Below are 22,435 nucleotides of genomic sequence, written 5' to 3'. Positions count from 1 at the left end.
CTGTCAAATTCTAAATTTAATCATTTTATATATAGCTTTTGATAGGAAGATAACTGGTTCTCTGGTGTTTTTCATGGTATAGGAATTTAATTTCTTAGAGAAGATGAGCATGCCCTCCTATATACATACATACATACATATATATATATATATATATATATATATATATATATATATATATAATGGATAGATAATATCTTTGTGACGTCCAAATATTGAAGACAGCATCATGTTGACATGGGTTGAGTGATGTAATTCCATCACTCAACCCATGTAGTCCTGATGAAGAGTCATGAAATGATTTGAAACGTGTCGACACCATATAAAAATGGAGGAATGTAAATGCAGTTTTCCTGTAATCCTGAAAACGATCAGGAGGACAGGTTATCAGGAGAGGTGCTGTCTTCAATTTTTTGATGCCTTGAAGATATTTTCTATTCATTATAAATGTAAATTAACATACGTAAGTACCATATATATATATAATTATATATATATGTATATATATATATATATATATATATATATATATATATATATATATATATATATTCATATATATATATATATATATATATATATATATATATATATATATATATATATATATATATATATATATTTACACACACATGTAATTGTTCCACATTATATACAAACCCTTTTGCTATTTACAGTGGAGATATATTTCGGCAACTGCTGAAGCTAGCCATAAAACTATTAAGCGAGGTTCAACTACCCACCGCTAGTTAACAAGGGGAGAAGGTGGCAGACCGGCCACCTGGCTTACACTCACAGTAGTAACAATACGTCACTTTTTATTTTGGCTTGGTAAAAAGCAAACGTTTCGTCTCTCTCTCCCGTTAACCTTAATAAACTGGCTTTTGATTTGACGTAATTTCTGGTTGTTCTGGCTCTGTTGGAGGATGACTGATGATCAATTGACCATGGACTTCCCTTAGGTGCAGACACCGTTACTTCTAGAGAAGCAGCAGACCTCTCTATTGGCTGCCTCTCATTGCCACCTACGGTAACTCCTACCATCCTTGGGGCGTTGGGTTTCCCTGTGTAAGGAATGGCTTGTGAGAGTACTACAGTTAGAGGTAATGTACCAATAGAGTTCTCGTGCCCTTAACTGCCGCTCTCTCTTCCTTTGCTCACCTTTGTTTCTGCAGCTTCATTGTAGGAACGAGAGCAGTTGCACACTGGTTCCCCTCGGGGATACGCTTGATGGTGCTTTCAAGTGGAGCCTAAATTCATTGAAAGGAAGCAAAGGGCTCTGCTAGGAGGTGTGCCTCAGGGGTCGGGCATCCTTCCCATTTGCGGAAAGGTCGCCCTTCACCAGCCGCAGGTGTAGGATAGTCATTCTGTTTGCAGGAAGGCTCCCTTCCCACCTGCAAGAGTCAGGCAACTATCTCATTCTTTTGAAAGGTGCCCTTCACAAGAGTGGTTGCCTGCACGCTCATCCAGGTCTTCCACACGCAAGTTCTTTATTTGTTGATACCTCGCTCTTGCTCTTCAGAGCATAGCTTTTCGGAGGTAGACGACGTTCTTGTTAGTCGGCTGCTCGCAGTTCCTGCTCCTCACCATCGTATCCTCAGGGTCTAAAATGGCAATGTGGTTGATGCCTCTTTGATCATGCCCCCAGGGAACAGCGAGTTTTGTGACCAATTTTCCTTCAAGGTCATTGGCGAAGTGGTGATGCCTGCCGACTGCTTGCGGTCATTGTCTTTCCCATCCACGAGTCTCGTAGACTATAACACTTCTGGGTTACAGTATTATCTACATTGTGCCCATTGGGCACAATAGAGCTCATTGAGTTTTGTCGGGAAAGGCCCTTCGAGACCTGTCTTTTGGTTTTGACCTCTCACAAGGGGAAACCTGCTGTTCTATTAGTTCAGCACAGCCTTATTCGTTTCCTTGCTAGCAAATACCTCCACTGGTAGGAGGACATGAGTACCGTACTTCATAACACGTCAGAATGTTTACCAAAGACCCTAGTCTCGCAGAGAAGTCATACGTAGTGTTGCGCTTCCATCCACTGAGCACTAGCGAGGTGAATGGGCGGGCTGCTCTGCCTAATGAAGGTCTGCGAGCAGCCCAGGATGCTCGCCATAGTACTCATAGCAAGTTGGTGGGTCCCTACTAGCCAGCACGCAAACACTCAGGCTCCCTGGAGCTTGCTGTTTCTCGCCTTGACAAACTACGAGTATGCGAGACCTTACATGTCAACCTTCTCTGGGAACCTAGCTAATGTTTAGGTTCTTTTCGTACTGAGGCGAACAAATCCTTACATGCAAAACTTTTCTCTTTCTTGAGAGAAAACCTGCCAACATTAAAGCAGAGGTTTGCTGGCAAGCTTCCCTCTCTGATGAGGTCAACACACCTTTAAATGATCGATAACACCCCCATAGTAAAGGGCTGGTACGAGCTACTTCGGTGGCTCATGAGAGCTCGTCCAAGACAAACACTCAGGGGTTATTGCAAATGATTGTCACATGCCAACATTGTGCCCAGGGTACAATGTTTTTTGTTAGACGTAATCCTGCGGAGTTATTGCCATAGATAGTCTTGCACACTTTTTTGCACCCAACCAACTAGCAAGATTGGCAGGCGAGTTCCTCTTCCTGACGGGGACATGCTTGCTCTTTCAACTGTGTGCCATCCTAACCTTAGCAAGTTTGCTTTATCTTACCTGCCAATGCGCTAAATGTGGCCTTTGTGCGTGCCACAGGGGAGCGCTACCTCAGTAGCATGCTCTTTGGCCGGCCACGCGCAGGTGGCGAGCTCAACTGCATGCCAGTTATGGACTTCATGCACGCCACAGGTGAGCACTACCTCAATAGCACACTCTTCGGCATGCTATGCGCAAGTGGTAAGAAAGGAAGGATAGGTATGATGGAGTTTGTCACCAAAGTTGCGATCCCCAGTTAGGGATAAAAGACTTTTCTCAAGTGAGACTTCTTATGGGTACCTCGAGCCTCTCTCCTTCCCTGCATTCGATGCTCTTGGGGGATGTATCGGAAGAAAAGAGTGGGGGGTGTTGTTTTGCTCACCTGTCATGACACATGGCCTCCGAGGTATGATCCGACACCTATCTGTAGTGCTACACAAGTTTTCTGGGATTGGAGTGCAGTGTTGCTGGCTCTTAATCTCTTCCAATAACTCCCTTTTTGTTACACCATCGTATCTCCTATGAAAGCACGATGGTGGTAGAATTGACAGACAAGGGTATTTTTGACATGACATAGAACACACACACAAAGAGATTCTTTGCATATCGATCAGTGAAGTCAAGCAACGTTGGTTCTGGTCAGTAATTGGTTGGGTTACCACCTGGAAACACCAGATGCGGGTGGCAACGAATCCTGTCCATCTAGCCATTAGAAGATGGTGTTGGATGAGAGACAAACTCATTTGCTCTCTATAACCCAATTCACTGCAGGCAAGGAAACTTTTCTAGCAGTCATACTGACCAGACGGAGTCAAATTGTGGGCTTTGAGGGACCTGTCTCTCCCTCAGTTAGCCATCTAAGTTGTGACCCTGGCAAGAGTAGAGGACAAGATGTCAATCCAGGATGTCTAATGTCCAGAAATGCTAGAGTTCTATCAACCAGTGCAGGGGAACCAGGCACCTCTTTTAGAAGGGGACTTGTTCTAGAAGGGCATTGACGGATTGGTTGAGGATCCTGATATCTTCATGGTGGCAGCAAGCACAGTAGCACCTAGACCCTCTATTTCTGCTTGCTTTTCATAATAATAATGAAAAGGATGTCTGGATGGCCCCGTAGGTCATTGTCCCCTTTCCATCAGGCAAAGGGGTCTATCCACTAAGGCTGAGGTTGTTGGAGAGACCCCTCTCTGCTCGAACTCTCTCCCTAGGACAGCGAAACTTGCTATACCTCGGGGAGGAAAGACCCTGCTTGGTCTTGACTGTGACAGGATGCAGCTGGGCTTTGACCCTTGATCTCCATTTTGAACAAATCCAACTTTTCCTCAACAGAACTGTCTCTCTTCATTCAGAGGGTCAAATTTACTGATCCCCAATCATAGGTGAGTCCACCCTCTTGGAGCATTGCTCTTGCACCACGTGAACGGAAAGGAATGCTTCATACTTCTAGTCAGTCCTTAGATCATGACCTGACTCATAGAGGGTTCATTATTTCTAGCCTCAGTCTCCAATGAGTGCCAGCAAAGGACATGGTATCTTCTAAGACATAACCGAACCAAGGGACGGTGGTTAGTCTAGTAAGACTTGACTTTGTCCCTGAATCTGTTGCAGAGACTCAGACTCCGGCTAGTGCAGACCAGAGTTTTGGGGCCTTACGGATGAGAATTTCTGTACTTTATCCTTTGGGCCAGATCATTTTTTACTATATACTATAACAAGCACTGAGTCATTATCCTATGGGATCTATAGAAGTTCACCCACAGCTAAACAAGCTTCTTGTGGTCACGAGCAGGGTTAAGAGGAGAGTCACCAAGAATATATCTTTTAGGAGACGACAGATTATAGATTGGGCCCTGAATCCAGACTTTCCTCCACACATTTATAGACTCAAAGCTCACGATGTTGAAGACACGAGTACATCCCTACTAGTTACAAGGACTGCTGTGATGCAGATGTGTGGAAACATCAGACGACCTCCACACCCACCTACCAGCAAGATGTGACCCTCAGTAACCTTAATGCCGAGGTCCTGGGGTGGCAGCAAAATATATGGAGTGTGAGTGGGCTATTAGGTTACTAGGTAGTAGGTTGGCCAGGGCACCACCCGTTGACATACTACCGCTAAAGAGTTATGGGACCTTTGACTGGCCAGACAGTACTACATTGGATCCTTCTCTCTGGTTATGGTTCCTTTTCCCTTTGCCTTCACACACAGTGAATAGTCTGACCTGTTCTTTACTTATTCTCCTCTGTCCTCATACATCTGACAACACTGAGATTACCAAATAATTCTTCTTCACCCAAGGGGTTATTACACTGTAATTGTTCAGTGGCCACTTTTGATTTGTTAAGGGTAGAAGAGACTCTTTAGCTATGGTCAGCAGCTCTTCTAGGAGGACACTCCAAAATCAAAACATTATTCTTTATTTCAACAGACGATGAGTTTTTATACAAGAGGTTCGGAGCAAGAATGTCACAAAAATTTGAAGAGATTTTTTAGTGTAAAAGCAAGCTTAAACATATTCTACTTTAAGTGAGGGAGAGAATGAGACCTACAAATTAGTGAGTCAATGAAGTCCCTGTTTTCTTTGTCATGAATGTTAATCAAGAAAGCTTTCGTATTGCTACAGATTATGAGGAAAGAGCCCCTGTAAGGTGGCATCAATAGCGGCTTCTATTGTCATTGCACAGGAAAACATGCGTTGCAGATGGAAAATCTGTTGGTATATGTTGTTTAGCTAGGGCTTGTTAAGTCTAGCTGCATGGAGTGAATTTTCCCACAAGGTTGATAGAGTGCTGGAGATTGTCGGAGGACGTTGCAGATGTAACAATTTGTCAGGGATGATCAATGGGTTATCATACACCATTTCAGCTTATTAGACATCCAGGATGTTTTAGTCCTCAATTCCAGGAGAACACATGGAAGCTGAGTAAACTAGTTGGAGTCCTTGCATCGGGACATCAAAGCTGCTTTGAGGGTGTGATGAAAACATTCAACCATTCTGTTGGCAGCATGGTTGTAGGTGGTTGTCTGATGTAGGGTGATGCCTAAGAAGATTTGCTAAAGATGTCCACAATTTGAGAGGTACTCCTATCAGAAGTAATATGCTCAGGGATACCAAATCTTGCCATCCACATTGAGAGTAAAGCAGATAGATGTACATGAGGTGGACATTACAGTTTCCATGGGAGTGACTTCAGGCCAACTAGTGGAGCGATCAATAATGGTTAACAGGCAACGATGACCTTGTGATGTGGGTAGGGGATCTACTATGTCGAAGTGAATGGTGGCAAAAAGATGCTGAGGTTAAGGAAAGGTACCCACTCCTGAATCCGTGTGGGCTCTGATGTGGAGAGCGAGGTTGGAGGGGACAGGTTGAAGAGGTGTCGATGAGTAGGAGTCTGTGTTGACTAAATGTTGGTGAGCAACATCAATCATAAGGTGAAAATTGGAGAGGAAATCCGCACCGAGGATTGGCAATATGACGTCGGCAACGAAAAACTTCCAATGATATTTGGCTATTCTAAATGATAATGTGAGGGTCTCGTACCCATGGGTGGGAATCGCAGATCCGTGGGCAACTACTAGGCAGATGTCGGAAGGCTTAGACAGACTATGTCGTGTCCTAGACAGTGGCCTTGGTAGAAAGGAACGGCAAGCACCCATGTCTACCAAAAATTGCATGCCCATACCTGCATCATTTAAAAAGAAAAGATTAGTGATAAAGGAGGCTACCACCACAAGGGATGGCCTAATTACATGTTTTTGGCCACTGACAACTGTTCGCACATTTCTTCGTAGCAGCCCTAAAATAAGAGTGGTAGTAGCATAATTGCGACCGATATGCGTCAGTAAGTGGCTGTAGGGGCTGTTGGTTGGGGGTGGGGGGGATTGGTGACATATGTGGCTGGTGTGTGGCTTTATTACCACTCTGGTACGTCGAGGTGTGGGTGGCTTTGTTGCTGCTCTGGCACATCATGGGGAGGGCATCTGTATCGTACTGTGTTCACATCAGCTTCGGTCGATATTGAATAGTTGTCTTTATCAGGAGTGGAAGTGTTGATGGAGGTCCTGAAGGTGGTGAAGTGGCTTTCCATAAGGGCATCGACTTATGTCATCAGGTCCTTCATAGGCAACTATTGACATCAGAAATGGCAGTGTATACAGGTTCAGGTAGGTGACGTACCCATAGGGCGCGGAATAGGTTCACCTTCCCAGGAGAGCCATCTGTGGCAGGTTGCAGGCGAGCGATACTGGTCATTTCCCTGAGAGGGAGTGAAGCCTTTGGTCCTCCAACGGTTGTTAGGAGAGTTGAAAAAGCTTGGCTATATGCAAGGTTGGCGATGGTGTGAGTACTGCTCCAGGAGGTATGTTTTAAGGGTGTCGCTATTGGGGTGTCCCCTTAATTGCAAAGCCAATCTGAGATTTCCGGGAAAAAGTCCTCTGGGATCGCCACGAGAACATAGTTTGCTTTTGTGCTTGAGCGAGTCATGTCCTTGATGTGATACTTGACCTCGGAGCGCTGAAACCAGGCTAATGCCTCTGTGCTGGTGAAGGATGATAGTTTTATGAGTGTAGCATTGATAGAAGACTCAGGGTTGGATGGTGGCATCATCAAACAGTAAGATACAGCAGGGAGGGAGCTGGTCCTCCAGTGGTCACCAATTGTGCCATTGGGCTGTTAGGGTATAACTGAGAGGCGAGGTGATTGCATCTGACTTTATTTCAACACATAACAAGTTTATATACAAGAGGTTCGGGGCAAGAATGTCAGAAAACTCAAACTGACTTATGCGTGTAAGGGCAAGCTCAAACAGGTTCTGTTATAAGTGAGAGGGAGAGCAAGATATACAAAATAAAAAAGAATAAAAAAAAATACCGTTACAGTTTATGTGCATGTGTGAAACACATGCGGTTCAAGTAGCAGACGGTTGAGGGTAAACTTACCTGGATTGAGTTTGGAATGAACGATAGAGTGACTGGCCTCTTCTTCCTTCATCTTTTCCCTCTTGGGGCACAGCACCAGTGGGAGTCTGCAAGCTGGCTTCTTACATCTACAGGTAGAAACCATATCCCTTGATTTAACGCAAATAAAAAAAAATGTGTATATGAAAAATTAGTGAATATTGTAGTTTACAGACCCTCCAAATACTAAGGAGTTTAACATAATAAAAGAAAAAATAGATATATGTAGAAACCATAAAGACTGGAATGTACTCCTACCCAGAGATTTTAACTTTCCTTTCGTGGATTGGAAAGAACGGATAGAAGAAAGTGGTTGTCTATATACATATAAAAAAGAGAGTAATAGTAGCGCAGAAGAAAAGAAGCAGTTTGAAAAGCTTCAAGATATGCTTTTTGGAACATAATATGCAACAAATAAACCACATTCCAACAAGAAAGGACAATGTCCTAGATTTAGTATTTGTGAATGAGGTGAATTATGTTAAAAGAAATAATAGTGTATAACATGGGAATTTCAGACCACAATGTCATAGAATTAATAGTCCATTCCAAAGCAAGTGAACACAGATATAAACAAAGCACAAAACAATGGGACAGATATGGAAAATATAATTTTTATGGTAAGAATACAAAATGGTCAGAAATAAATGAAGAATTGAACAAAGATTGGAAAAAAGTATTATAGGTGATAATACACAGGTAAATACGGATATATTGTACAAAATACTGGAGAAAATTGTTGAAAAATATGTACCGAAAAAAAAAAATAAACATCAGACATGCATACCAAGAGACAGAAGGATCTTATTTCAGAAAATTAAAAAGTGGAAGAAAAATCTTGCAAAAGAAAAAAATGTATGGAAAATGATGGAAATAAAAAGTAAGATAGAAAATGCAGAAAAAATGATTATTCAATCGAAAGAAAATGAAAAAAGGGACTTAGAAGAAAGGACACTTCCAAATATCAAGAAAAACCCCAAAGTACTTTACTCCTATGCAAAAAAGATAAATAAAGGGAGATTAGAAATAGGCCCTCTAAGAACTAAAGGACGGTTAACGAATAAAAAAAAGGAAATATGCAACATATTAGCAGAAAAATATAGGAGTGAATTCACGCCAAGAATTGCGAATGAGAATAATGAAACAGAAATGAGAGAAGAAAATATTGAATAATTAATGGATATAGATATTAATGAAGCAGATATTGTGCAGGCTATAAGCTAAATTAAAATTGAATCAGCGGCCGGGCCAGATGGAGTTCCAGCGATTTTGTTAAAAAAAACTGCACACACTATCGCGAAGCCGCTTGCAATACTGCTAAGACGAAGTGTAGATATGAGCGAGATATATGTTAAACATAAATTAGCATATATAACCCCTATTTTCAAAAGGGGATCAACACTAGAGGCAAGCAATTATAGACCTGTTAGTCTAACATCACATATTATGAAACTGTATGAAAGGGTAATAAAAAAGAAAATAATGAATCATTTGGTTAAAAATGATTTATTTAATATAGGTCAACACGGTTTTGTGCCCGGAAAAAGTACACAAACCCAACTGATAGCACACTATAAAACATATATAAAAATATGATAAATCAAAAAGACACAGATGCGATCTATCTAGATTTTTGCAAAAGCCTTTGACAAGGTAGACCATAATATATTAGAGAAAAAAATGAGAAAGCATAATATTGTGGGAAAGATAGGAAAATGGATAAAAGAATTTCTACAAAACAGAAAACAGATAGTGGTTGCAAATGACGAGAAATCAGATGAAGCTCAGGTAATATCTGGCGTTCCACAGGGTACGGCATTAGCTGCACTGCTGTTTGTTATTATGATCTCAGACATAGACTGTAATGTTAAAGACTCTGTAGTGAGAAGAATAAGTAGAGAAATTACTTGTGATGAAGTAAGGAACTCATTACAAAGAGATCTAAACAAAATATATGAATGGGCGGAGATAAATAGTATGGTATTTAACTCCGATAATTTTGAATCAATAAATTATGGAAACAGAGAAAGAATGGTATATGCATACAGGAAGCAATTTAAGACCTTGGTGTAATGTTAAACAGGAATATGTTATGCAACGACCAAATAGCAACACTGTTGGCTAAATGTAAAGCAAAAATGGGAATGCTATTCAGACACTTTAAAACAAGAAAAGCTGAACACATAATTATGCTGTACAAAACTTATGTACGTAGAACACTCGAGTACTGCAATGTGATATGGTACCCACACTACCAAAAGGATATTGCACAAATAGAGAGTGTACAAAAGTCTTTTACTGCTAGAATAGAAGAAGTTAAGGACCTTGACTACTGGGAAAGACTGCAATTTTTAAATTATACAGTCTAGAAAGGAGAAGGGAATGCTACATGATAGTACAAGCATGGAAACAAATCGAAGGAATTACTGAAAACATCATGGAGTGAAAAATATTAGAAAGAGCAAGCCGAGGTAGATTAATAGTGCCCAAAACTATACCAGGAAAACTAAGGATGGCACACAGGACATTAATCCACTACGCACCAGCATCGATAATGCAGCGACTATTTAATGCGCTGCCAGCTCATCTAAGAAACATATCAGGAGTGAGGGTAGATGTGTTTAATAATAAGCTCGATAAACACCTAAGATGCATCCCAGACCATCCAAGACTGGAAGATGCAAAATACACCGGAAGATGCATAAGCAACTCTCTGGGGGATATACGAGGTGCCTCACACTGAGGGACCAGGGGGAACCCAAACATAGAATAAGGCAATAAGGCAATGGTCTAAAATCTGTTGTGTTTGTCATGTCCCCATCCTTATAGAGAGGGGGAGTTGGCCAATGACTAGGATAAGTGTGAAGTTTAGTTCCAATATTGATCTTATCTGGTCAAGTTATAATGCTTAGTTCTACCACCTTCGTACAAATTGCTCTGGGTGTTAAGCACTCCACATATTCGAAAGTTAGCGAGGTGACAGGTTGCCTCTAAACAGCTCATGTGAAGCACAGAGCATCACTACGGGACAGTTATCAGCCAGTTGGTTGGGGATTTCCACACACCTTATGGTGAGTCTCCACTATGAATAGCAAAAGGGTTTGTATATATTGCAACAGCAAAAGAAAAATTTGGAAATAATTTGTATTTTTCTATACAAACCTTGAACTATTCACACATACTGGTCCTTCTATCACCTGCAATTTCAATTGGATTTATTGTTACTAGTGTAAGTGTGAGCTGGGTGACCGGTCTATCTCTGCCCCCCCCCCTACCTAACTAGCAGCGGGTAGTTACACCTCGCTTAAAAGTCTTATGGCTTGTTTCAGCTGTTGCTGAAATATAACTCCACTGTAAATAGCTCAAGGTTTGTATAATTAGGAAAAATACAAATTATTTCCAAAAATTTTCATTATACCATCCTAATGGAGCTCTTTGCTTTTAGGAATTGTATGACGTTTACATATGAATAGTATTCTTTGAATAATTCACCTATTTTGTTTGTTAAGCACTATTTTATTGTTAAAATTATGTTAATTCCCAAATTCATTGTTATTGTTGATTGGCAGGTGACTGAGGCATGTATGGAACGAGTATGCTGGGGAATTATGGGTAATTCCGACATTCGTCCTACAGAGAGACGTTATGAGGAACTAAATGATGCCTCTCTGATTCAACAAAATATAAATGTTTTTATTCAGGAATACAATGACAATAATTCAGCTCCCCTCAAGCTTGTCACATTCAGGTATGTTAATTGTCAGAGCAATAGTTTCATTAACTTATTATATGTCCAGTGAATGATCTTACAAATCTTAGTCATCACATTACTGTTGCTAAAATCTTGGCACAAGTAACATTTGCTCCTACGTGGCATACAAACTGTCGCCCTTTATTTAGGTAGATTTCTTTGGTGCGTGCTAGAATCGGTTGTTGAAATTGGATAATGAGCATTTATCTGACTGGTGAGGGTGCGGGGTGAGAAGCCCCCTACAGCCAGAGAAGACTTACATTTGCTTTGGCCGCTGAAGTGTGTAGATACACAAAACAACTCTTATCAAAACTGTTAATTCTTTCTCTTATTTAGAGTGTGGTTGTTGGATATTGAATGGAAGCAAGAACTTCTCTGCGGGAAAGATGGACGCTGAAACTGCTTCCTGGTGAAGTTGGCTGTAGATCCTCACTTCCTCTGTGCTTCATGTAGGGTCATGTCTGTTTGCATGCATCCCCATATTCCTGGTGTCTATTGTGGCCTCCAGTGCAGTGGCATGCATATGCTCATCGGAATCGAACTGGGCAACGCCCAAGAAAACATAGGCTGATATCTCATCAGGAGGTGTAACTGCTGTGGCCACCCCTGTGCATACACCCCTGCATTGGTCCCCGGAGAATATGCTGCAGGTGTTAGGAGATTGTCGATCAACATCAGCTTGTTTTTCAGGCTTTGTTGGTGCACCGGGAACCACTAGTGTTTACCGCTCCCCTTCTGAGGCTTAAGACCCTTGTGCTGCGACTGTGCAGGCTATGGATGACAAGTTTGACCTAAGGAAGTTTTTGGGGAATGGTTCCTTTTGGCTGGTCTAGTACTTTTCACGGCTACATCCCAGATTCTATCAGTTTTTCATCCTTATGGAAAACAGATAGGGAGTGTCAGCGATCCACGCTCTACTTCTCCACGGATCAAGGGGTGTACATTTGCAATGAATAATTAGAACTTTCCAGTTTTGGTTCCAGAGGACTTCCAACCCTCCAAGCGGCGAGTCTTCCCTAATTACAGGATGAAAGTTTGTATGTCACATAGGAACAAATGAATTTTTCCCAAGTGATTTGTATTTCTCCTAGTTATACAAACCTCACGTTCTTAAATCTAACTTCCCACCTTAACCACCCTTCTATCTTGATTGAAGAATCATAAGTAATCCTTCTCTACTTAAGGGGCCATACCTTCACCATTTGGATAACGCCAACTTTAATGACCGATTCCAGCTTGGGTCAAAGGAATCTCCCTAATTAAAGGACTATGGCTAGAAAAAATACAAATTACTTTGAAGATTTTTTATATTTATGTCATACATTGGTATGGTTTCTGACTCCAATTGAGCAAGTGGAAGTCGTGCTTTTAGGAATTGTTTGGCCTTGCTGAGGACTATTTATTTCCATACATTAATCTTCAAAATACTCTTGTTCATAGCTGTGCTATTTATACCTTGGAAGAGTTAATGCATCAACATTGGTTTCCCTCATTTATCAATTATCACAGATCTTTAAGGATAATAAGGTGATACAAAATAGCTAATATCAGTTATTTTCTTTAGTGATCCATTTGCCAAATCATAGCTAGATTTCTGAAATCAGTAAGAAGCCAAAAGCTATAATCATAGAATGTTATTCATAATTACAGGATCAAGCTTTCATATGTCATTGAAATATATTTTGAAAATTATTCAAATTAAAGATCCCCGTTTCATAAGATATTTATTTCTTTGATTAATTTGATTGATCTGGAATCTTCAGGTATGTTGTTGACCATGTGTCCAGGGCGTGTCGTGCACTATGTCGCAAAGGGGGCCATTTGCTCTTGGTTGGTGTAGGTGGCTCTGGAAGACGTTCCTTGACTCGTCTAGCTGCTCATATATGTGGACATAAGCTGATTAGCCCGGAAGTTGACGATACAAATGGTGAGATATTTTCTGCTTATGTTATCAAATAAGTGGTTGGTTTTCTAATTAAAATTGTAATTTGTTAATAAATATTTGTTAGTCGATGTTATGAAGACGTATAGCGTAAAAAGAATAGGAAAGAAACATGAGTGTGAACTCAAATTTATTGAAATATTCAGGCAACTCACAACATTTAAAGAAAGCAAGCAATATAAAATACAACACTATGAATACATTCAGACTTGGACTTAAAAGTATATACAATAATCATGATGTGGAGGATCTTTGATGGTTATGGAATATTTTTAGTATCTTATTAAATTCTTGGTATTTGAGAATCATTTGATGTCTTAAAGAAGTTTTGGTGTGGTGTCTAATGAATTAAATAAAGCGATTTTCTAGTTTCTATTGTCAAATAAATTGCAGTATTATTCTTGAAAAAAACTTATCTATTATTTAGTTACAGAAGGTTATAAAGTTTTGGAATAGATGTTTCTCTATAACAGCTTCAGCTGCTATAGAAGAGTAAAGGTTATGTAAAATTAAAGATTTGATCTATGTGTTTGAAAGGAAACTACACTGCAATTTCATTTTGCAATAGAAATATTATTAAGATTGAAGGATTCTTGGCAAGGAAGCAAATATGAAACTTTTGATTTTTATTTTGAATGATTCAGCATGAATTAGTGAAAAAAATAGATTCCTAGAGTACTTACAGAAAAATCATTGTTTTTCCCAAGATTACACTGATATCCGGCTGGCACTGAAGGAGGCTGTGCTAACTGCTGGAGTGGAAGAATGTGCTACTGTCATATTGTTAGGAGATACTACCCTGCACCATCCTCCTGTCCTTCACCTGCTGAATACTCTCATCCTCACTGGCGATATCCCAAATGTTCTCCCTCCCGAGGACCTCAGCTATCTGATGGATGTTTGTAGAATTTTTTTGTAATATATTCCTTAATATTTCATCATTTCAGGTTTCATCAATGTTGCTTACTCTTCTATTGCAGTTTTTATTTGACATCTTACCTGCATACCTTATTAGACTTTTTAAAGATAATTCATTTCGTGTGAGTGGTCTTAGTTTATAGTAGCTAAGTATAATGTGCGATCAGTAACATGTAGATCAGTATTAGTCAACAGCAGTTATTGTTGAATAGGTAGCCAATATCAGTTGATATTATCAGATAAACAATATTATTAATGGGTACCAAATGACGAAAATCAGTCTGTACAAGGCGTATAGTCAGCCAGTCAACACCATTCAATAATTTCTTGATATAAGATTAGAGTAATTGATATTGTATTTGATATATATCACTTATTCAAAGTAATAATCTTTGTTGAACTTATTGAGCAGAGACTGCGACTGTTTGCTGAGGACAGAGGCTCAAATGATGGGGATTTGTGGAAGGAGCTCATCCAGAGGGTTGCTGATTTGGTTCATGTTGTCATCACAACTTCCCCATGTACGTCTTTGACACAGATTCTCTCCCAGTATCCGGCTTTTACCACTCGTCTCACAATGGATTATTATAAGGTACGTGAAGGTCGTTTGAAGGAATTCTGAGACTAAAATTTCTGTTTACTTTTATTATTTTTATGAATTTCCTCTGATGTTCGTATTGCTTTGTTGCTGAAGTTGACTTATGTCAATGTTGAGTCTTGGTATGTTGATTCGTTTTTTTTTCTTTCTTTTTTTCGGTTATTGGATTCCCAGTATTTTGATTCCAGGTAAGATTATTTCCATTAGTGTTTATTCCTGGTACAATATTTTGATTCCCAAGTGCCGCTTATCATATAGCTCATTAATGAGGGAATAATGAGCTCCTGGCAAAATGTCAGGGACTATCCCATAGAAGTTTATTTTGTAAATAAATGGTCTATTGCTTATAGGTAGTAGGTTGGCCAGGGCACCAGCTGCCCGTTGAGATACTACCGCTAGAGAGTTATGGGGTCCTTTGACTGGCTAGACAGTACTACATTGGATCCTTCTCTCTGGTTACAGTTCTTTCGCTCTGCCTACACATACACCGAATAGTCTGACCTATTCTTTACAGATTCTCCTCTGTCCTCATACACCTGACAACACTGAGATTACTAAACAATTCTTCTTCACCCAAGGCTTTAACTACTGCAATGTAATTGGTCTGTGGCTACTTTCCTCTTGGTAAGAGTAGAAGAGACTCTTTAGCTATGGTAAGCAGCTCTTCTAGGAGGACACTCCAAAATCAAACCATTGTTCTCTAGTATTGGGTAGTGTCATAGCCTCTGTACCATGGTCTTCCACTGTCTTTGGCTAGAGTTCTCTTGCTTGGGGGTACACTCGGGCACACTTTTCTATCTAGTTTCTCTCCCTCTTGTTTTGTTAAAGTTTTTATAGTTTATATAGAAAATATTTATTTTAATATTGTTACTCTTCTTAAAATATTTTATATTTCCTTGTTTCTTTTCCTCACTGGGCTATTTTCCCTGTTGGGGCCCCTGGGCTTATAGCATCCTGCTTTTCCAACTAGGGTTGTAGCTTAGCATTTAATAATAATAATAATAATAATAATGATAATAATAATAATAATAATAATAATAATAATAATAATAATAATAATAATCTCCAAGTACGTATTTATTTATTAATGATGATAATCATGTTACTGGAACATCTGCTAGAATAAAAAAAAAGAAATATGTAAAAGTTTTTTTTTTTTATTGACAATCAAAAGTAAAATACTCTACACAAACAATATTTATCAATATGCATTAAAACAATATTTTCAATCGCTCGTTCTAGTCCTTGTACTTTTGTTCATCTCGAATATCATGACCGCCTTTAGATGGCAAGGCTTTTATTCAATGCTAAAATTAACATCCAAGCATTAGGATGAACACTTGAAACAACGCTCTGTAGAGCACAGTGCACCCTTCTAAATTATTATTGGTGCGAGGTTGATCTTACAAAGGTTTCTCATTGAAATTCCATATATGAATAGGGAAAAGAGGTGCTATTCACCCTTGTCCATTACTTCTGCTCATTTTTTGGCACCCGATATTCCACGTCTCATAATATGAAACCGTTTCTTGAGGTAAGTCCTCGTCGTTTGCAAGCACGCCAAAACATCTACATCATCCATTGGAAGTAGTGAAGGGGCAGAAATAGCTCACTTGGGGAGGCTTGTATGGGTAGGAAAGATACAAAAAAATTGATTTTATCATTAAGCTTTTACTTTTGCTATTGTCATTACTGTACTCTTATCTTATTTTTCACGATTTTTATAATTTTTTCTCAAATTCTTATTTTTGTTTACATCATTAACAGCCGTGGCCTCAGGAGGCCCTTGTGAAAGTTGGAGAACATTACCTGAACGAGGTACCCTTGAGGCGGTCCGTTAAGGATTCAGTTATTACTGCTGCCACGACCATACATCAGAAGGCTAGGTAAGAAGTCGTGAGGCTATTTACTTGTTGTGATTTCTCAGTTTTTATTTCAATACTTTGAACTCTCCTCCTTTATCTGCAAATAGGACTGGTATAACTGTGTGAATATGTAAGGGAGAGTTCTCATTACAACATTATTTCTCTTTAAAACACAAACACGCGTACACACAGGTACGTCAGATATCACAAGCACTGATATGTGGCTAAGAATATGTAAAATCATATTTCACAAATTGGTAAAACCTTTATATTTCATAATTCACAAGAGATTTAGCCCCCTTAAAGAATAATCTAATTTCTCTGTAAGTAAAACAATTTTTGTTTATACTGAATAAAAGTTGAGTGATCTGATATAGCGCAAAATGAAATAACAAAAAACCAACAGAAATTATAAAAGATATTTCTATTACTGTTTTTGCCTCTTTTTGTTTTTCAGTTTCATTTTCTATAGATGTCTTAGATATTTTCAATATTTATTTCAGTTTAATATTTAGACAAAATTTACAAGATTTAATTAGACTAAATTGTAATTTTAATTGCCAGTAGAAAGAAGCAACCACTTTCTTTCCACATATTCACAGGAAGGTGAATGAAGAAATAATAAATAGTGGGATCTGGTGCCCTTCAGTAACTCCAGCAAGCTACCTACAGCTCCTGGAAGAGTTTCGTGGGCTTTTCACCACTCGGCAGGCAAACACTTCCAATCTTAAGAAGAAGTATCTCTCTGGTCTTGATAAGCTTTCATTTGCAGCATCTCAGGTACAGTAATCAACAAAGAATAAGATTATATGTTTATACAGAATTCTAGGTAATTGCGTGTACTATTTTTGTCGCGCGTAGCGTTTCGTGTAATTTTTTGGAGGGATATATTTTTCCTTTCACTGTTTATCAGAGTGTTATGTAAGCAGTCTCTCTCAGTTGCAGTGTCTAGTTAATTGGTGATGTGATGTTATCACCCTATTTTAATATATTTTCTAATTCGATCAAGATCACATTATACAATGTATCCAATTCTTATTACTATAATTGTCAAAGTAAACCTAAAACCACAATTGTTTATTATTTTCTCAAACATTTTAGCTTTGGGTCAAATTTATTCTTTAACATCCATAGTGAAGAATAGTTCGTTTAATACAAAGCAGTTTAGTTTATGAATGCCTTTGCTGTGCAGTCGTTGCGCCTTAAAACACTTTCCTGAAGAGGAAGTAGAGATCTTTCACCTTTCTCTGTGTACATTTGGAATCCCATTGGCCAAAATCAGGATTTCACACCAATAGCCTCTTGTCTTGAATATCCTGAACGTTAACGATTAAGTTTAGTAGTAACAGATCTCACAAACATCTTTAGTAGTGTACTGAAAACGTATACAATTCTTTCATCTTTATAGTTTAACTTCTTTTCTCCCTTTTACATCCTCCTGCTTTTGTCCGATATCCTATCAGTCTATTTTATATGGACATATTGTAGATTATCCTCGTTGTACAATAATGAAAAGAAGAAATGTGTTTATAGGATTTTTTTTTCTTTTTTGTAGACTATCCTCTCTACACAACGATGCTTGTAAGTCCTTCGGTGACTAATGAAAAGAAGTGATGTGTATATTTGATTAATTTCTATGCCCTTTCAATTTCTCATATGCCGTCTCCTTAACTCTTCCAATTTTTTTCTTTTTACATAGGTTGGCTAACCTTGTTATCTCTACCATAAGGCTTTAATTTGTCATTTAGAAAGTCTCTTGGTCTTTAAAACCTGCAAAAGTTGTGGTTAACAGATATAATCCCAGGCAAGCTGGAACCTTGACTCCTAGCTGTAATTTAGTTGGCTGTAATTTTTATATTTTGATAGCTATTTGTTTATTGAGAAAGGAGGGGTGGCGGGATGGCAATTCTAGGGGATAGATGTCAATTCTTTTTTATGCCAATTTGGCTCTAAAGGATAATCTTTGATTTTAGGCTGTATTTGTGCCAATGATTTTAGATATCAGTCTTGCATATTAATGAATATTTATTACATTCCTTTTTTTTTCTTTAGATTTCTGTGATGCAAGACTTGTTAGCTTCACTTGGCCCTCAGATTGATGAAGCAGCTCGGGATGTTTCAAGAATGATGGCTCTTATTGAAGAGGTTAGTATGACATCTATGGTAAATATTTACTTCACTATTTCTGTGACCCCTTGCAAAGTGAATAAAGGTAATAAGTGATATTGGCCAATAGTTCTATGTCTGTGGTGCGTTGAAAATTTACCTTTTTTGAAAAGAAAATAGAATATTTGTTGCTATATTGTTTATATAGCTACATTTTACTTATTTTCAAATAAACTTACAAGCAATTATCAGCAAGTCTTCAATCACATGCAAATGTAAGTGTGATATATTTTTTTTTTTGGGGGGGGGGGGGCGGTAAATCCACTGAGGTGTTACCCTTACTCTATGACTGATAATGTAAGACATTGTTGCTTTACAGAGGCAGAGCTAATTATATACAAATGTAACAAATCTTTATCATTCACGTATTAAGTTGGAATTGCAAAGTCAAACTAGCTTTGTGCAAGTATTTCTCAGATAAATCCTATGTAATATTTTTTTGGAAAAATAGAACTGATTATTGAATCTTATATTTATATCATCATTAACACATAATTCTTACATATGTGGAAAAAGATATGTTATTCAATGTTTATTCTACTTCGATTTATGGTTATCATCATCCTCCTCATTATCATTGTCATTAATATAATCACAGGCCAAGCAGCTACCCTTATTGAGAATCAGAATGTTATACGCCTGAAAATTGGAATCTAGATATAAACCATGAAATAGGATCTTATCAATAAAACACCATTTGCATCAGGTTCGAAATTCTAAAGTTTAATGCAAAGGTTGGATGGAATTATTTGGTATGCACATCTAGTTAATCAAACGATGGTGCTGGGGATAAATAAGATGATCAGTGATAAGGAATTTGACAGACCGAAAGTATTTTTCCAACAAACTAGTATTAAAGTCAGCTTCCAAAGACCAGACAGAACAGTATAGAATGGTTTACAACCAAACTCCCTCTCCAGGAATCATTGGAAGTTGAGGATCGTCGTAAGCTTGTGCAAGTGGAAGAAGAAGAAGCTGGCGTTCATGCAGCCAACGCTCAAGCGCTGAAAGAGGAATGCCAAGCAGAACTGAACCAAGCTTTGCCTGCCCTCTACGGTGAGAGAGAAACTTTATCATTAAATACTTTTGTCTCTCCTCGGATATTCCTAGTGATGTTTACTTTAACACTGCATATGTAGGCATATTTCCAGTAGAAACAAAGGGTAATATATACATCTTTTTAAAATTTTCATTTCTAATTTTTAAAATGACATTGCTTTTCATTATAAAGAATGAATAGCAATGAACTTAAGGTCAGTATTTAGATAGTTAACTCTATTTAAAGAATCAAGTTTTTGTTAATGAGAAAATATTACCAAAATTACTCATTAGATGCAACATAAGACAAAAAATATTTCACAGAATAGATGTATTTATTGCATAGTTTTATTAGATTTTGAAAATTAATTTATTGTTTTTGAAAACATAATTTTATTAATTTTTTTCAGGAATGATACTGATAATAAACACATTTTAGCAGAATTTTACATCCTATTTGCTGCACAAATACAAGATATGGCTAAATTATCATTTAGACTGTACAGAACAAGGTTAATTCAGTGTGTTTGCTCATAGTTTGTAGGTTGTAAACCCCTAACCTGTACTGATATGTGCCAAACTATACTGCATTTTGGAATTTGCAATGATAAACATTTGAGATATTTACATTACTTCCCCTATCTTGTTTATTTATTTTTTTTTCTCTCTGTAGAGGCCATTGAAGCTCTCAATACCTTGAAGCCTGCAGACATCACAGTAGTCAAGAGCATGAAAAACCCACCTAATGCCATTAAACTAGTAATGGCTGCTGTTTGTGTCATGCTGGAGGTCAAGCCTGAAAAAGTGAAAAGCAACTCGGTCAAAGTAGTAAGCATCTTTATTTTCTGTTTGTTTGTCTGCATCTCAAACACATCTATAACCATTTATAACCATTACTTGTTTTAAGAGTTTTAACGAATCCAGGCAAGTCTATCAGAAATATGATCATAATTTTATAGTCTCTTATTATGATTATACAAATAATATAGTTGACATGCTATTTCTGTCTTCGACTTTGAAAATCGTCATTAAGCATTGAATATGAAATAGGGAAAACAAAAGATGTAATTGTGTTTCCGTTCCAATTTTCAAAGACTTTAGATTACTGGGGTCCCAGTAAACGTCTCTTAGGGGACCTGACTTTCTTGCAACAACTTCGCGAGTATGACAAGGACAACATTGCGGAAGGAGTGATGGACAAAATCAACAGAGAATATGTGAAGCTTCCAGAGTTCGATCCTGTAGCGGTGGCCAAGGCTTCCAGTGCTGCAGAGGGGCTTTGCAAGTGGGTGCGAGCCATGGCAGCCTACGATCACATCAATGGAGTAAGACATTTGTTAATTCTATTCTTATGTCCTAGGTGGGAATTTTTTAGCACTTTCTTTTTTAGTATTATGAGGTAAGTTGATAGAAAAAAATAGATGAAAAACTTAGCATTTGTATTTGTGTACTAAATAGAGAATGAAAGGCCTATGTCAATAAGCAAAGAAAAAACCATTAGTATAAGGAAATGGTTAGTTTTTTGGGTAAGAAACCACACCATATACAAGTTTAAAGTACCAAAGTTTTTCAGATGGTCATTGTTTATGATAGATAATACTCTACTATTGAAACCAGTAAGAAAGGGAATAGGTGGCAATAACTAATACTCAAATGATTTCTCATGGATTCTCTCAGTGGTCAAGGAATTATTTCATCATAAATAATTCCCTTTATTGCTAACGGTCCAATTCTGTGAATTCTTACATATTTTCATTCTCTCTTTTAAACTTCTTTAAGGAAATAACAAAGGAAAAAGAAATTGCTATCCATATTTTGACCTGTATCGTGCCATTTTGCAGTTATGATTTCTTTATTAATGCAAAAATCTGCTGGTCTTAATTGTGAAATGTGCGATTTAAGTTTTAACTCACACAAATCTGAATTTTAATGTCTGTCTTAGGCATTATTGCTATTGGTGTGTAAGTAAATGCACACCTCAGCAAGATGGAAAAGTGGTTATTTCCCCTCTTCAAGGTATATCAAAATTATATTGAGGATGCTCTCAAGCATGTATTAAAAAGATTTATTTTCATGCACCTCTCCTGATGTTCATATTGCTGTGTCTTAGAATCTGACTCTACGGCGATGTTACCCCCAAGGTGGAAATGACCAGGTCTTCCCTTTATGAGACCACACCACCTGGCCACCAAGATGGCATCTAGTGACCAATGGTAAATCATGGGGAGACTAGGCCTGATCTACTGTAATCAGTCTCCAGTCTGTTACATTGCTGTCTCTCAAACAGAAGTTGTTTTTTCCCGTATTAGTGGCTTCAGGAGTTTCTAAAAAGTTTTTTTTTTTTTTAACCATAAATAATCTGTTTTTATGAGTATTTGAACATAAAGTAGCATATCCTTAGTTGAACGCTGGTTTTCGAGGTAAAGTAGCAGGGGAATGAAGTACATTAAAGCAGTTTACAGAGGCACTAATTATCAATCACTTGTTAGCTATTTGAATACAACTTTAACAGTGGTTATT

General features: G+C 38.2%; 1 protein-coding gene across 1 annotated transcript in view; it reads left to right on the top strand.

Moving 5' to 3' along the window:
- LOC137653847 (uncharacterized) overlaps positions 1-22,435 on the top strand; it is an 829,144-nt gene that overhangs the window by 520,221 nt on the left and 286,488 nt on the right. Inside the window, exons 47-56 of the mRNA XM_068387498.1 lie at positions 11,207-11,385; positions 13,152-13,315; positions 14,038-14,228; positions 14,661-14,840; positions 16,614-16,732; positions 17,314-17,491; positions 18,764-18,856; positions 19,798-19,933; positions 20,589-20,743; positions 21,010-21,240. Coding sequence (XP_068243599.1) covers positions 11,207-11,385; positions 13,152-13,315; positions 14,038-14,228; positions 14,661-14,840; positions 16,614-16,732; positions 17,314-17,491; positions 18,764-18,856; positions 19,798-19,933; positions 20,589-20,743; positions 21,010-21,240 — 1,626 coding nt within the window. The remainder of the gene's footprint in view (positions 1-11,206; positions 11,386-13,151; positions 13,316-14,037; positions 14,229-14,660; positions 14,841-16,613; positions 16,733-17,313; positions 17,492-18,763; positions 18,857-19,797; positions 19,934-20,588; positions 20,744-21,009; positions 21,241-22,435) is intronic.

Source organism: Palaemon carinicauda, chromosome 14 (genome assembly GCF_036898095.1).
Source record: "Palaemon carinicauda isolate YSFRI2023 chromosome 14, ASM3689809v2, whole genome shotgun sequence".
Classification (NCBI taxonomy): domain Eukaryota; kingdom Metazoa; phylum Arthropoda; class Malacostraca; order Decapoda; family Palaemonidae; genus Palaemon; species Palaemon carinicauda.
Note: the sequence above shows the minus strand (reverse complement) of the source record. Positions and strands in the feature narration are given on the sequence as shown.